At 44.3% G+C, this 15,014-nt stretch overlaps 1 protein-coding gene across 3 annotated transcripts in view; it reads left to right on the forward strand.

Annotated features, from left to right (window-relative positions):
- STAT6 (signal transducer and activator of transcription 6) overlaps nt 1-15,014 on the forward strand; it is an 87,415-nt gene that overhangs the window by 45,043 nt on the left and 27,358 nt on the right. For all 3 annotated transcript variants that reach the window (XM_035102095.2, XM_035102105.2, XM_035102087.2), the window contains exons 2-7: nt 3,673-3,803; nt 6,609-6,747; nt 7,831-7,911; nt 9,387-9,525; nt 12,804-12,856; nt 13,828-13,985. In XM_035102095.2, coding sequence (XP_034957986.1) covers nt 3,673-3,803; nt 6,609-6,747; nt 7,831-7,911; nt 9,387-9,525; nt 12,804-12,856; nt 13,828-13,985 — 701 coding nt within the window. The remainder of the gene's footprint in view (nt 1-3,672; nt 3,804-6,608; nt 6,748-7,830; nt 7,912-9,386; nt 9,526-12,803; nt 12,857-13,827; nt 13,986-15,014) is intronic.

Genomic DNA, 15,014 nt, shown 5'->3' on the forward strand with positions numbered 1-15,014 from the left:
CCCTTTACCTTTATATTGGGGCTGAGGGAGTGGGGTACTGATACCTGTTTTCCTCAGTCCTTTACTCCATGTACAGAGTGTACACTTAACACACTATTTGCATCGACTATTTATCTTCTAAAGTGTTGCTTCCTAGTGTGTTAGTCCTCCCCTCCCCCCTTAGAGTTTCCTAGTGGGACAAAGCTGGAGATCTAAGAGATCTGCTACAGGACAATAACAGGAGCTTTTATTTTACAGTATTTTAATTGATTTTATTATTTGCTCCTCCAGGCAAGGGTGTGCAACAGGCTCAGAGGAGGGTGGTGGGGCAGGAGAGACTATTGCTGCATCCTATTTTGCTGGTACAGATCTGTTAAATCTCCAGATTACAATCTGGCAGCTCTACTCTAGTTTTTCTTCTTGTTTACACTGGGAAGAGCTGCCCCCTGCTCCCTAGAGAGAAACGAAAAACTGCTTTAGTGCTAAACTTCTGTCCAGGAGTCCTGAATTGTTTGGTTAGGTGTCTTTCAAGGAGTTATTTGTGCTCATTTCCAAGAGCTGCAGTGTGTGCTTGAATTGCTCTTCAGCTGAGGGATGGTGTGGAACTTTGCCTGCTGATGTACATAATTTGAGAGGTGAATGTCCTCTGTGGAATCAAGCTTGCCATGTTTTGTTTAGATGTGCAGTCTTCTCTCTTAGATCCAGCTACAGGGAAACCAGCTTTTTCCAGCTGTGCATATAGGGATGCCGGGGATTCAGTTCAGTTCACATTTTAATACAAAATTCTCTCATCTGCACTTTCTGGGACATTGTGCAAAGAGAAACTCAGTTATCCTTAAAATGTTGCGCTTGTCTGAATTTGTGATGCAGTTCTCCAGCCAAGGAATGTGTACAAAAATGGTAATGGGTACATAAAAATTCATATGTTAGTGAAAATAATATACGAAATTGTATTGCATATGGGGGAATTACTTGCAAAAATGTGTATATTGGAGGATTGTATACAAAATTGTGTGTATCAAAGAAATAAACAATCTAATGCTGATGAGTTCTCATGAGCTTTTTTTAAAAAAAATGCAAACTGATGTGGAAATGCGGAGAACTCCATTTAAGATTAGAACAATTAAAAAAGCTGAAATTGACAGATTCGTCCACACCCTGGTGTAGAGAACCAGCTGATTGTAAACTCCATGATATCACTAACTCTCCCCAGAGACCACAAACAACAGCAGTTTTTCATGATTTTAAAAATGAATTCCTTGTCATTCAGACTCTGCTGGGCAACAGCATGGCACAAAGGGCAGCAGCAGCTCTCAATGCATAGGCAGGATAATAGGAGGTGCTGCTTAAGATAACGGGATCCTAAGTTATTTAGGGATTTACACACGAGCATCTTGAATTGGGCTCAGTGATGAACCTGGTGCAGTTGGGCGGATTTGCTGTGCTTTGTTCATTAGCTTTCTGCAGGGCATCCAAACCATTATCCTATCCATACCATCCTGAATTTTTCCTTTGCTCTTCCTCGTCCTTTTTTGGATCACAGACAAATGGAAGAATATCATCTGTGCAAGTGTAAATGCCTTTAGCACTACTCATGTCTTTTTTTAAAGGTGAGGTTTTAACATGGGCACTTGGCACTGGCCTGTTCAGAAAGTGAACTCATCATAGCTCAACACACATTCAGTATTACCTTTGGGGGGGGGGCGTTCCATTTGATAACTGTTGTTTGGTTTCTTTAACCTCTTTTAATTATTTCTAGAATGCTTTTCTGGCATGTGTGTGTGTATGTATATATATATATGTGTGTGTGTGTATTGCTATAACACCATCACACTATAGCATTGTACATTATATAGCATTATAAAACTATAGCAACGTAATAATTTAACATTAACATTAACCCAGTATGGTGTTATAGTATTATACTATATGTGGGAAAGTAATCATTATCTTTAATTATCTTTTAAGATAATTTAAAACTCTTCATGTGTGTGTTGTTGTTTTTTTAAAAAACTAAGTTTTACTCAGAATCGACCCACAACAATTAATGGATCTAAGTTAGTCATGTTTATTCAATTCAGTGGGTCTCCTCTGCGTTGGACTAGCATTGTATACAGCCTTCAAGCCTCAAGGAGGTTATAAAATGGCTCATAGAAGGGGAAAGGGTTATAGTGAACTTAACTGGATGAAAAATAGTTGAAAACCTACTAATGCAGTTGAAAACCTACTAATGCACGTATGCACTATTGTTGTTATTGTTGTTGTTTGTTGTTGTTGTTGTTTTCAGTCTGAGCTGTTGAGGGAAAGGATGACATTCCACTTCTATTACTGCCAAGTGTTATAAACTGGACAGATTTGTTTTTCCAACTAGGAAATTTACAGACTTTGGTGATATTGTTAGTGACTCAATAAAACATCCCTTGGAAAGACTTTGCACTTGGATTTGTAAACCGATCCATTTTTAAATACAGGGTCAGTCACCTTTTCATAATAAGTGTCCTTTTCCCAAAGTAGTTCAGATTACAGTTTACATAAATGCATTGATACCGTGAGACAGAAATAAACTAAAGGAACTCATATATTTAAAAAACAGGTTAGGGATTATCCATCTCCATTTGTCCCTTTGCTTTCCTCTAGGAAAATCCACAGTTTAGCAATTGGGTTTTCAACGGATTGCCTTTAGGTCGGCAAAACCACTCATCCCTTGCCTAGAAAGCACAGAGCAAGCGGAAAACTCGGACCTGTGCTTTCTAGGCATGAGACAAGCAGAAATGTGGACCAGCCCTTAGTTACAACAGGACAGAATGCTAGCATCAGTTTTCTGTTCCCACTGGGCAGAGGCTTACCAAAGGGTTGGCCAGGTTGGCCCCCACTGACACTGCAGGTCCGGGGTTACACAAAACCCACACCCCTCCACTTTGGCTTGGAGTGGCTAGAAGGGTGCAAAGGATGGGGGGGCACCATCTAGCTCCTTACTAAGGGCACAAGGGAGCCTAGGTATACCTCTGCTGCTGGGTAAACTAATGCAAGAAGGTTTTCACCAGCTGCATAACCGCATGCAATGAAGGACTTAAGCAGGCCTTTGTGGGGAAGGAATTCCACAGGATGGGTGCTGTCAACAGCAATGGTTGTAGCCTGTGTCCTTAGCAATCAACAGATAGGTTACCTTTGCTGCCATTCTGAGGAACTTGCTTTCAAGAGAAATTTACCAGACTGCCTTCCTTTTTTATCCACCAGAACTGTTATTATTATTGTTATCATCATCATCATTATTTGCAGTGAGCTGGCAATCTTGGAATATTTTACAAGCATCTTATTAAAAGATGATCTCAGCTCACTGGTAAAGCATATGCTTTGCAGACAGGAAGCCTGATGTCCAATCTGTCCATTTCCAGTTGAAGAGAAGTAGGAAGCCAGAAACCTTCTCTTCCTGAGACCTTAGAGAACGGCTGCTAATTAAAAGTAGAAAGTGCTGATCCATTAAGGTATAAGTGCTGACATTAAGGTATAAGTCAACCTCCCGTGTTCCTATTGTTGATAATAAACACTGTCATAGATAGTCTATTTGGGGGGGGGGTGATGTTGGGGGAAAAGGCCCTTCTTCAGCAGTAAACAAGACATTCACAGATTGGCCAGTGTGCCGTAGCGTCTCTTGAGTGTGGTGACAGCCAACTTCTACTTTTTCTACTGCAGATGACGAATTCCAAGATGTCCCTGTGGAGCCTTGTCTCTGACATGCCTCCAGAGCTATTCAGTGGCCTCTTTGAAGAATTCCCTCGAAGCCTGAGATGCCTTCTGGGGGACTGGTTAGAAAACCAGCCTTGGTAAGTCTGCAGAGGAGCTTTGTTCAAAAACAGCTTTGTTTTCTCCAGACTAACTCCCAGCACTGCTATTAATCTCATCCTGCACAACTGTTCTTCATATACAGATTAAAAGCCCTTGTAGGGCTTCCCCTCTTTGCAGTTTATTATTTTATTTATTTATAGAAATATTTGTATACAGCTGTATCATAAAAGTGTTTTACAGCAATATAAAAACATAAAACCAGTAGTTTTACCATCAGTGAATTAACTCAGGGTAAGATGTTCCCATGGGATGGCATCCCTGGACCATCTTCACATTTCAGGTCATAACACAGAGGTTAGGTCAGTTTTCTTAAAGAAGCTTTCCCCAACCTAGTAGCCTCCTGATCTCGTTGGACTCCCAACTCCCATTGGCTGCAGTCTGGGGAGGTCTGCTGAAATGGCTCTACAGCTGCACAAGAAGATTATGCAGGTCCAGCTTCTCCAGACCTGCTCCTTTGGCCAGACAAAGGCTGTAATGCTATTCAGGTTTACCTAAGAGCAAGTCCCATTGAAATGAAGGGGGGGGCTTCTTTTTTCTTTCTTTAAAAATATTTTTTATTGATTTTCCAAACAAATAACAGTTATAAAACAACTGCAAACAGAACAACAAAGTGCAGTACTCCAGTTCCAAAAAACATACATTGTAAAACTTTTTATAAAAGAATGGTAATGGTTTATTGAATATTTACAGATAAATTGTAAACAGATAAGAACATTGGCAGGATTATTGTAATAACCTGCAGTTTCATAAGAGTATATATTTAAAGAAGTTGAATAAATGAGCAAATTAAACTAATTTGAATATGCAGAAGATATTAAAAGTAAATTTAAGGAACCACAGAAAGGGGGAAGGAATTTAAGTTTTGAAATGTCAAAATGATTGTAAAATTAGTGAAATGTATAAACCTGAAAAGTATAAATATTTATTTAAAAAGCCCGAAAAATATGCATTCTCAAAGTTACATTCCTGTAAACAAAAAAGCAGTCATTTTAGCTCCCTCAAAGGTAGGCCATTAGGTCCATAATCTCTCCCCTGTGCATGAATTTGTTTTATGTGTGTAGATCAGTGCACGCTGACCAACGCACAGTCTTCGCAGTAGGGCTTTGTTCCAATGGCATGAAGTAGTCACGACAAACCGGTAGATTCCTATCTGCTGCAGCCTTCATCCGCCTTCACAGTCGTTGTAACACACCACTTGTTATCATCCGCCTGTTCTGCCGTTGAGGACTTCTTGGATCATTCTTTGTCTAGCTCCTTCCCTTTGACCTTACCGCCTTGGGTGACCCTGCTGGGAGTATGAGATTCCCGACGGCTTCGCTCACAAGGGTCATAGGAACATGCAAGCCCACTCACCATGACATTGAAATGCAGAGTATTTGAGGACCGGGACTTTCACAGGGAAACCAAAATGCTTGCTTACAAAGCTATTGTACTACCAACCTTACTATATGCTTGTGAAACATGGACCACTTATAAACGCTATCTCCAACTGCTCGAAAGATTCCATCAATGGTGTGTCCGAAAAGTTTTACACATCACTTGGGAAGACAGGCGAATGAATATCAGTGTACTGGAAGAAGCAAAGATCACCAGTGTTGAAGCAATGATTCTTCAACATCAACTTCGCTGGACTGGTTATGTTGTGCGGATGCCTGATGTCTTCCAAAGCAACTACTCTATTCCAAACTTAAAAATGGAAAGCGTAATTCTGGTGGTCAACAAAAGAGGTTTAAAGACTGTCTCAAGGCAAATCTTAAAAAATGTAGTATAAGCACTGACAACTGGAAAACACTGGCCTGCGAGCGCTCCAGTTGGACACAAGGGAGAAATGTGCTAAGAGGAAGGCACGCTTGGCAAATCCACACCGTTATCAACTCCTGCCTGGAAACCAATGTCCCCACTGTGGAAGGATGTGTGGATCCAGAATTGGCCTCCACAGTCACTTACGGACCCATTGTTAAAACCGTGTTTATGGAAGACAATCTTACTCGGCTACGAGTGATCACCAAAGAAGAAGAAGAATCTCTCCCCACAGATACATGCGAAGCTGGAGGAAGGCCCAAATAACCTGTTTCTATTTACATAACTGAAAAGGGAAACCACACTTTTTTCATACTGGTCCTTCTTTGAGTGGGATTTACTTCTGAGTAGACAGGTATAGGCATACTCTTAGTGTTATGTAGCCTTAGGCTGTGTACACATCATACATTTCCCTTTTGAAATGAGGACCTGACAGCAATAATACTACTTGAGCCTAGAGAGGGCAATAATTGTGGGGGTGGGGTGGGGTGGGGCTGGTTATTTTTTTGTTTTGTTTTTGTCATTGATTTCATTATGTACTTTGTGGTGTTCTGTATTTTTATGTAAACCACCCTGAGGTCTTCAGATGAAGGATGGTATACACATTTAGATAATTGATTAATAATTTTGAAGACATTTAAAGAATCCTAGGAAAGCCACAATTCCCAGCACCCTTAACAAACTATAGTTCCCAGGATTCTTTGGGGAAGCCATGTGGTTTATCATGGTGTGTACAGAGCCTCAGAGAGTTGTCTTTTCTCCAGTGGCTGCCTGTATAGTAATGCCTTTGGCAAAAAACAAGAACACTCCATGTTTTGTTGCTTGAGAGAAATGGGGCCTATTAGGTGATGTGGTGGCTTGGACAAAATTCTGAAAAGGAAGGAGTGGGTGGATTTGGCTATTGGAATAATGACCTACAAGTCTCCAATTCTCCTTCTCTCTTTCTCAACCTGTCCCCGCTCCTGCTTGCCTGGTCTCCTCAGGGAATTCATCAACAGCTCAGACTCCTTCTGTGCTGTTCTTGCAGACAGGCTCCTGTCTGCCATGGTGGAGAGACTTCAAGACCTAGCCAACAAAAACTGCCAGACTGGTCCGATTCTTCAGGTCATTGCCAATATCGAGGTATGTAGGAAGCTGATGTCTGTTGAAAAAGGCCCACACTGGAGAGGGGCAGATCAAAACAGGGCCTTCCGCTGTGCCAATTTTATCCTGTTACGTTACCTTCTTGTCCCTCTTTGTGGACAACACAGCAGTTTGTTATACAGGAACACCTAAGGAAGTTGTCTTTTTCAAAACTTTAGGAAAGAGGCAGTAAGGATTGGGTTTCATCTGCTAGGCTTTGGTAACTTAGCAACAGGGTGGATTTGATGACTGAAAAGGGTTGCTGTCAGGATTGCTGAACACCTCCCCAAGCAACCTCAGGGAGGGCTTTCATGAGGGAAGGAAAGGCCCCAAGGCAGGTCACATAGATTGCAGAGCCCCCATGCACGGTTTCTGCTCCAGAGAGATGAGGCCATGAGCCTGGTCCACACATGTGGCAGAATTCTGAGGTGACAGAATGGATTACGCTACATCAGAATGGAGATGAGGGGCCCCAGTTTTGAATGCTCCCCAACATTTTAAAAACACACACCACAAAACTTCCAAGTAAGTAGAAAAGTGGGACTTTTCAGCCAACTAAAGTATCAGTAAACCCACTGAAATAAATGAGCCTAACTTAGCCATTTTAGTGGGTCTGCTCTGAGCATGACTAGCATTGGATACAGCCCTTCGTCAATTATGTGCTAAGTTTCCAGGCTTTTGAGAGCCAGTTTCTTAGGCAAGTTGGGACATAATAAACTCTGGTGGGCTTCCAGCTTGCAGTATGGATTCACTTTTGGGGAACATGGCCCACCCCAGCTTGTTGCCTCAGAGTGCCCTTCCTTCACTGGCTTCACTTCCCAGGGTCTCTAAGGCAGTGCTGGAGAAACTGTGGCCTTCCAGATGTTGCTGTACTCCAGCTCCTTTCAGCCTTTGTCAGCTTGCCCAACAGCCAGGGATGATGGGAGTTGTAGTCCAACAACATCTATAAGGCTGCAGGTTCCCCATCCTTGTCTATACAGCAGTTTCAGTCCATTCTTGTGATGGGGATAAACCATGGAACAACCTCACAGGTGGCTTGAGGCACAAGCATTAACAACATTGTCTTCTTCCCAATAATTATAGAATAGATACCGGAGAGAGCCACTGCAGCTGGTGGGGGCTATAAAAAGAATCTTAGAGGGAGAGCAAACAGCAGCCCAACAGGTAAGAGGATTCCCAAAAGTTGTTCTCTGCCACAGAGGCACTATGGTCATAATATCTCACCCTGTTATCTCTACATAACAGTCACCAATGACCATTGCAGACTAGTTCAGTCTGACCTCCTGGCAAGTGCATTTGCACAGCACCAACCTCCCCACTGCCTTGCCCCTTCCATTCTCCTTCCAGGTAAGCTGCAGCAACTGCGCTGCCAGGTAAGCCTTGACAGCTCCCCCCTGCCCACTACTGTGTGATACAATGAACGTGTTTTTGGTTAAAAAGCATGCTTAAACCTGACCACTTTTATTTTGAAGGAAAAGCAGTTGCAGCCCTTCAGCTCTAAGCTGGTTTGTGACTCCGCACTGATCCCCTGCTGGAAACTTCTGAAGGTGCTGTTTGTAGGAAGCAACATTTTCAGGGGCAAGTAGCAGCTGAGGAGAGGGAGATATATATATATTGTTGGCAGGGAACTGATGCAGGGGCCTTGATCCATCCAGCTCAAGAGCATGCTTGGGATCAGGGCCCTACACCTGTTTTCCCCCCTTCCTTCAAAATAAAAGAGATCGATTTAAGTACACTTTTTAAAATGTAACACCCGTGCCCAATGTTTACCATAAGTTCAGCCCCCAGACACAGTGGGTATTGCTGTTGTCCACTCTGACTTGGTCCTCGTCTGGTCTGGAAACCTTTTGTGCTTCAAGGGGAGCCAATGGATGAGCAAGGTAACGCCAGAGCCTAGAAACACTTGCCCATCCTGGCCAGTATTCCAACCTGCAGCCAAGGTGGTTCAGCATAGAGCAGTATCCCTCAGGGCAAAGGGCCACCTGTCCTATCCTGGCATCTCCTCACCTTTGCTCATCTTCCACATGGTCCTGTGTCAGTGTCTCCTGATGACATGGACTTCTGCCTGTGCCATCACAAACATTCCTCTCCTCATCCCCAGAGCAGTTTTTCAACGGGATCTAAAATGCTTCTGGGTTTTGTTTTTGGTCAAGTGAAGTATTCAAATACATCTCACTTTTTTTTTATTTAAGGTAGGCAGCCACCCTGCTTTATGATGGGCGGGACAAGATTCAGGGCTCCCACACTTTTACATCAGAATCAAATTTGCTGAACCAGCATTTGATTCATTGGCACATATGTCTATAACTTACTGCAAAATTGGGTTCACCCTCTGGGCAACCAACATGTTGTGATAGCTACACTGCAGGCAACATCTGTTTCTACATTGATCCATGCAAAATATCCAACATGTGGCGGCTGGCCCTTTCTTTCTTTTACATCTGGGCCCTCAGGCTGAGTCTCTGCTTCTGATTGCTGCCCTTTGCAGGAAATGTCACCACTGTTTTGCAGGATCACTGCCATTTCACTGCCCAGTCTACTCCAGTTCTGCAGTGTGGGACGAAGCAATAGCTATTTAGCTATTAAATATGTAGAAAATGGAAGCAGGAAGTGCTACATCTCACTTTTGCTTCTTATAGTTTCAGAATGTGGCCCTCTTCATCCAGCGCCAGCGGGAAGAACTGAGGTTTATATTCAATCTGCAGAAGCTGCAATACAGAGTGCAGGAGATCCAGGCACTCCGGGAGAGCTTGAATCAGATGAACAGCAACGCAAGAGGTGAGGAGGTTGAAATGAACACTGCCAGGTTTGAGGGTACACAGGGACAGGTGCCTTCTTCCACCACGCCCACCATCTCACTTTGGCCACCCTGTTCTTCTCTCTCCCTGATGCCGCCCCCTCACTCCTCCAGTGCCCTCATAGGCCCCACAACCCCAAAGGTGGTGCCCGGTTGGCTGAACAAACTGCCACTCTTGCATTGGGGTCAGAAATGGCTTACCTTAAAATGGCAGTTGTTCCATGCTAATGCTGCTGGCTTTCTGTGCTGTATGGGAACACCCTGAGTTGCAAAGAGTCCTGGAACTTGATCACTGTAGTCAGTCCTAATGTCACAATTGTAGAGATAAAACTGTTGAGAGGTGTGGAAGGATGGCATGGATGGGCAATGCTGATTTTGATTTCTTACTCCCCCTTCACCATAAGGTTACATGCAATTTAAACAAATTACTGAAGATTCTAGACACTGATAGGGTTTCAGAGAGAGGCTTCCCTTTCTAGCTATGCTTGCTTGACCACAAAATTAACCAGATCATCTTTTGTGACAAGGTTTGCCACCCTTTCAACCTGTAAAAACAAGTATGAAATCAAGGAGCTTATTGTGAACAAAATTTATTGGCATCCATCTCTCTCGGGAGACAATGGAAGAGTGCACCTTCAGGGGTAAAGTCAAACTGTTGGGAGGTTACAGAGCCTGCTGTGGCTGCAGAGATCAATACAGGAGTGACATGTTTTGTTGCAGCTGGGTCAGATGAAAGCATCAGGTTTTGCTGTTACAGATGCACCGTGGTGTTTCTTCCCTCTGTTGTCCTCTCAGCAGTCATTCCTCCCCTGGTCACTGCTGTGGGTACACTGTCTGTCTGTCTGTCTGTCTGTCTGTCTGTCTGTCTGTCTGTCTGTCTGTCTCCAGGCCCTGTGATCATCTGTGAACAAATATAATAATGGCTATCAAATAATACCACATTATTTTAGATTATTAAATATATAGAGAGAGTACAGGGCACAATTGTTGAGCAGTAATCATAGCTCCTAGTTAGGGAATTGGCGTGGGTTTTTTGGTCAGTATAGAGATAGCAAGCAAAATTCCAATATAATTAGACTTCTGTAAAATATATCTCATGGTGCTTTTTGCTGACCTGCACAAGCCTTTCCCTGCCACAAAGGTATATTTTTGAAACAGAATGTAATTCTGAACCTAGTCATGCACCCACACATTTTTCTGCTTGCCCAGCAGAAAACTGCTACGCTTTGCCCACAGAGTATTAGGAACATAGGAAGTTGCTGGGCAGAGCAATCATATATGCCAGTTATGCTGGGGAAAGGGGGGGGGAGAGACATAGTTACCATATCCTGCAGCTGTTGAGCTACAACTGGAGGGAAGGAAACAGAAATTCCTAAAACATCAGCCAGGCATGTAGCATCACTGCCAATGCCAATCAATCGGGCTGTGATGGTGGATGCCCACACGCCACCCACACATGGAGGGGGGTCAATGAATTCAAGTCACATAATTATAGAATTGTAGAGTTGGAAGGAACTGCGAGGGTCATCCAGTCCAACCCCCTGCAATGCAGGGTTAAAGCATCCATGACAGATGTCCATCCAACCTCTGGCACGCACTTATAGAACACCTCCCTGTACCACCACCACATACACTGATGCCTCAGCCTCCCCTCCTCTACACAGTCTGTGAGCTCCTCTGGCACAGACCACAACGACCCCACTGCTCACAAACCCTCAGGCACAACTGCATCTCAGGGTCCAGATCCCCTCATGCCACACAAGCACTCTTTGGACTGTGTAACTAACACAGCAGTCACACAGACCCTTTGGCTGGAAGCCTGCAGAGAGGCTACCTAGCTCTCCTGGGCAAGGGTCCCAGACCCACATTGCTAAGGAAGATAGAGCACTGGGAGCCCTAGCCAGCTCACTGCTAAGGGAACGAGGCTGGGAAGCGAGATATGTGAGTTCAAGCTCTTCCAGGGGGAGGCAATGACCCCACTCAACTTTTTCCATGCCTTGGAAAAAGATAAGTTACAGGTAGGTAGCCGTGTTGGTCTGAGTCGAAGCAAAATAAAAAAAAATATCAGTCTGGCTCTGTTGATCTGTTGTTTAACTTCATCAGGTGGATATTTTAGTTCTAAAAAGGTTTGCTGTAGATCTCTTAGGTGAGATTCTCTGTCTGTAGAGTTGGAACAGATGTGGTTATAACGTAGGGTCTGGCTGTATACGATGGATTGTTTGGTATGTTTGGGATGGTAGCTAGAAGCATGTAGATATGTTTGTCGGTCAGTTGGTTTTCTGTATAAGGTGGTGTCCATATGTCCATCCTGTATTTTTATAGTAGTGTCCAAAAATGTATTTCTTGCATAGATTGGTTCATTGTTAGGTTGATGGTGGGGTGAAAGTCATTGAATGTCTGGTGGAAGGTTTCCAGGGTCTGTTGTCCATGTGTCCAGATAATAAAAATATCGTCAATGTATCGTAGGTACAGGAGAGGTTTGGAAAAAGATAAGTCATCTTGGGGGCAAAAGAGATGGGGTTCTCTGGACTCAGACTCCCACTGCAAACGCCATGGAGCAGTTCCCTACCTGTTCAGCCATTGAAGCATACAGGAATCTGGCACATCATGGGGCCATTTGACTTCCTTTGGGTCACATGGGTTGCAAGAAGAGCCTTACCCTGGTGGAAAGAATCCGGGTCTCGCCAGCAGGAGGCTCAAGGTTCCCGTTCACTGCATTATTCTGGGAAACATATAGGGACCCTTTCCACAAACGGCACAGCTGAGCCAATTAAGAGTGCTGCATGGACCAAACCCCTGGCATTTGCAAGGGCTTACCAGCCCTTTGGCTCTCTGCTCCTGCTAGCAATCCACGTAACCAGTTTCTCCCCTTCTCCCATTTTGTCTCCCCCTCAGCTTTTGATCCATACAGTCTTTGCTCATGAAGAGCAGCAAATCATATATGCTTGTCAGTATCAAATTTATTGGTGGGTGAGGGTGTGTTGTAGACTGAGGAGAATGCAGCTGCTGCTTCGTTCTGCATATGGAGAGGCTTGTGACAAGCTGATTTCCATGAATTCAGAGAATTCATAGAATTGTAGAGTTGGAAGGGACCACAAGGATCATCTAGTCCAGTTCCTCCAATCCAGGAATCTTTTGCCCAAAGTGGGTCTCGAACCCACGACCCTAGGCAGTAAGTCCTTGCCTTTTCCTTCTGTGATAACTTAACTTAGGCCTGAAGTTCTTCTGCAGATGCTAATCGTGATTTTACAATCTTCAGTTCCTTTGCAGCTGAACCTTCAATTTTCACCACAGGAGAACCTGCAAGAAAGTGTGAGTAACCCATTCATGATGGTGGCCCATTCATTCTGCAGGCACCGTTCTTGTTTGATGAATGGATTTTGTTTAAAAGATTTATATCGTTCCATCACCTAGATTGGGGAGAAGGAACCTGTGGCCCTTCATAAGAAGTGAGCCACAGGAGTACTTTGCCATGGAAGTCATGGGCCGCACACTGCCTTGTTGCATGGTGTGGGGAGGAGCAAGGCCATAATTCGATGCCCCTTCCATCATTCACACAGCCTTCCCAAAGCCGGCTAAGTGAGGTGCCAGGCTTTGGGAAGAAGGCATGAGGCTCTGACAGGGTCCTAAAGTCCTCCCATCTCCTTCCTCAAGCTGCTTTGGGAAGAACCAGGATCTCTCACACCTCCTTAACAAAGCCCAGCACCTGGCTTTGGGAAGGAGGCACAAGGGCTGGGGCAGGGGAGTCATATGTTGCTGAGAACCTCCAAAAAAGGTTTCAAGGGCCGCATGCAGCCCTTTGGGTTGTGCCTTAAACCACCTTGATTTAACCTCTGGACACACAACATGCATGCAGATTGGTGCAGAATCATTTACTTATTTATATCCCTCTTTTTGGGATACAGGTCCTGTGAAGGTGACAAGTAACTTTCAGATACATTCTTTAAAGCCACAATAAATGATACCAACATACCATAAGTCACCAGGACCATAGCTGCCAAGTTTTCCCTTTTCTCACGAGGAAGCCTATTCAGCATAAGGGAATTTCCCTTTAAAAAAGGGAGAACTTGACAGCTATGACCAGGACTCTCCCCACTGGGCACTTGGTGGCAGATGGATCTGTGGTTGGGGGAAGTAGTCCACTGGGAACACACTCCAAGATCTTTTTTGCCTGACTCCCTTTCTCTGAGACCACCCCCCTGTTCTGTGGCACATCTGATTTATGCCTCAACAGCATTTGTTGTCTTCTTCATCCCTACCAACCTATTTGTCTCTTGCTTCAGTCTCTCCAAAATCTTCAAAATCTGTTCCTGAAAACAGCTAATGAGCTAGAAGGTGCAAAGAAAATGGTGCTGATAAGACTTGTGATCTGGAAGAGGCAGCAACAGCTGGCTGGGAATGGAACTCCCTTTGATGAGGACTTGGCTCCACTCCAGAAAAGGTGAGTAGTGCAGGGAGAGCTTAGTTAGTGCATAACTTCATTTGGGGAACTACTATTTTGGCATTGTTGGGAGTTTCTTCCAACTCAGGTTGCAAAGCCAGTCATATCGTTAGTGCTGATGGTAAGGAAGCTCAAGGTCTAAATGTGCCAATGGCCCTTTGGTGCTGCTTAAACAAACCCCTAAGATATAAAAGGGGCAAAGCAATCTCCCTTGTTGGACCAGTCTGTGTCCAGACGAGCCTGGTATATAGTTGTTGTGGTCTAAATTATTTTTACACGATATGCAGGACTGTGTATGTCCTGTGGCTAGAGCAAAACAGTCACAAGTGCTAGAAACTTACGTGCATGAGCCTTAAAGTTCTGACACTCTAGAGGCTGAATTCCTCACCTGGTACCACGCTGCACACTCCCACAAAATTGCAGCATCACATGCAGCCCTGCCTAAACTCTGCATCTATACATATAGCCAGAGAAGCCCTTGCTGATCAACTTGGGTGTTTCTCTAACCCAGGGATAGGGAACCTCGGATCCCAATACTGTAACTAAATTCAGCCCTCCAGGGCTCTCTGCCTGGCCTCTGGAATTTGCCTCCGGTCTCTCCCAAATCTCTTCCAGCCACACTCCTCACTGGGCCTCCTTTGCCCCTCAAATATCTTTGCCTGGCTGGAATGTGCCCTTGAACTCCAATCATGCTTCTTACTCGTCTGATGAGGGGTGTGCAAGTGTATGTAGAAAACTAGCCCACTTTACAAAGTTAAAATTCATTGCTCCACCCACTTTTGTCTCTGGTCCTTCCCACAACCGGCATGTGGCCCCCAGAAGGGAATGTGGCCCTCAACCTGTGACTACCCCTGCTTTAGCCTTTTGATAGACTTAAAGGGAGGAACACTGTTGCCGGTTGGTGTGAGGGCGACTGCAGCACCTTTTTGTCCAATCTGTTTGGTTCTTAAAGCTTATGTAATCTTGGAGGAGTTGTGGGATTTTGGTTGTTGGCAGGGGAAATTAACCCTCACCTGGTATGTTTCCTGG

This window comes from Zootoca vivipara, chromosome 2 (genome assembly GCF_963506605.1).
Source record: "Zootoca vivipara chromosome 2, rZooViv1.1, whole genome shotgun sequence".
Taxonomy (NCBI): domain Eukaryota; kingdom Metazoa; phylum Chordata; class Lepidosauria; order Squamata; family Lacertidae; genus Zootoca; species Zootoca vivipara.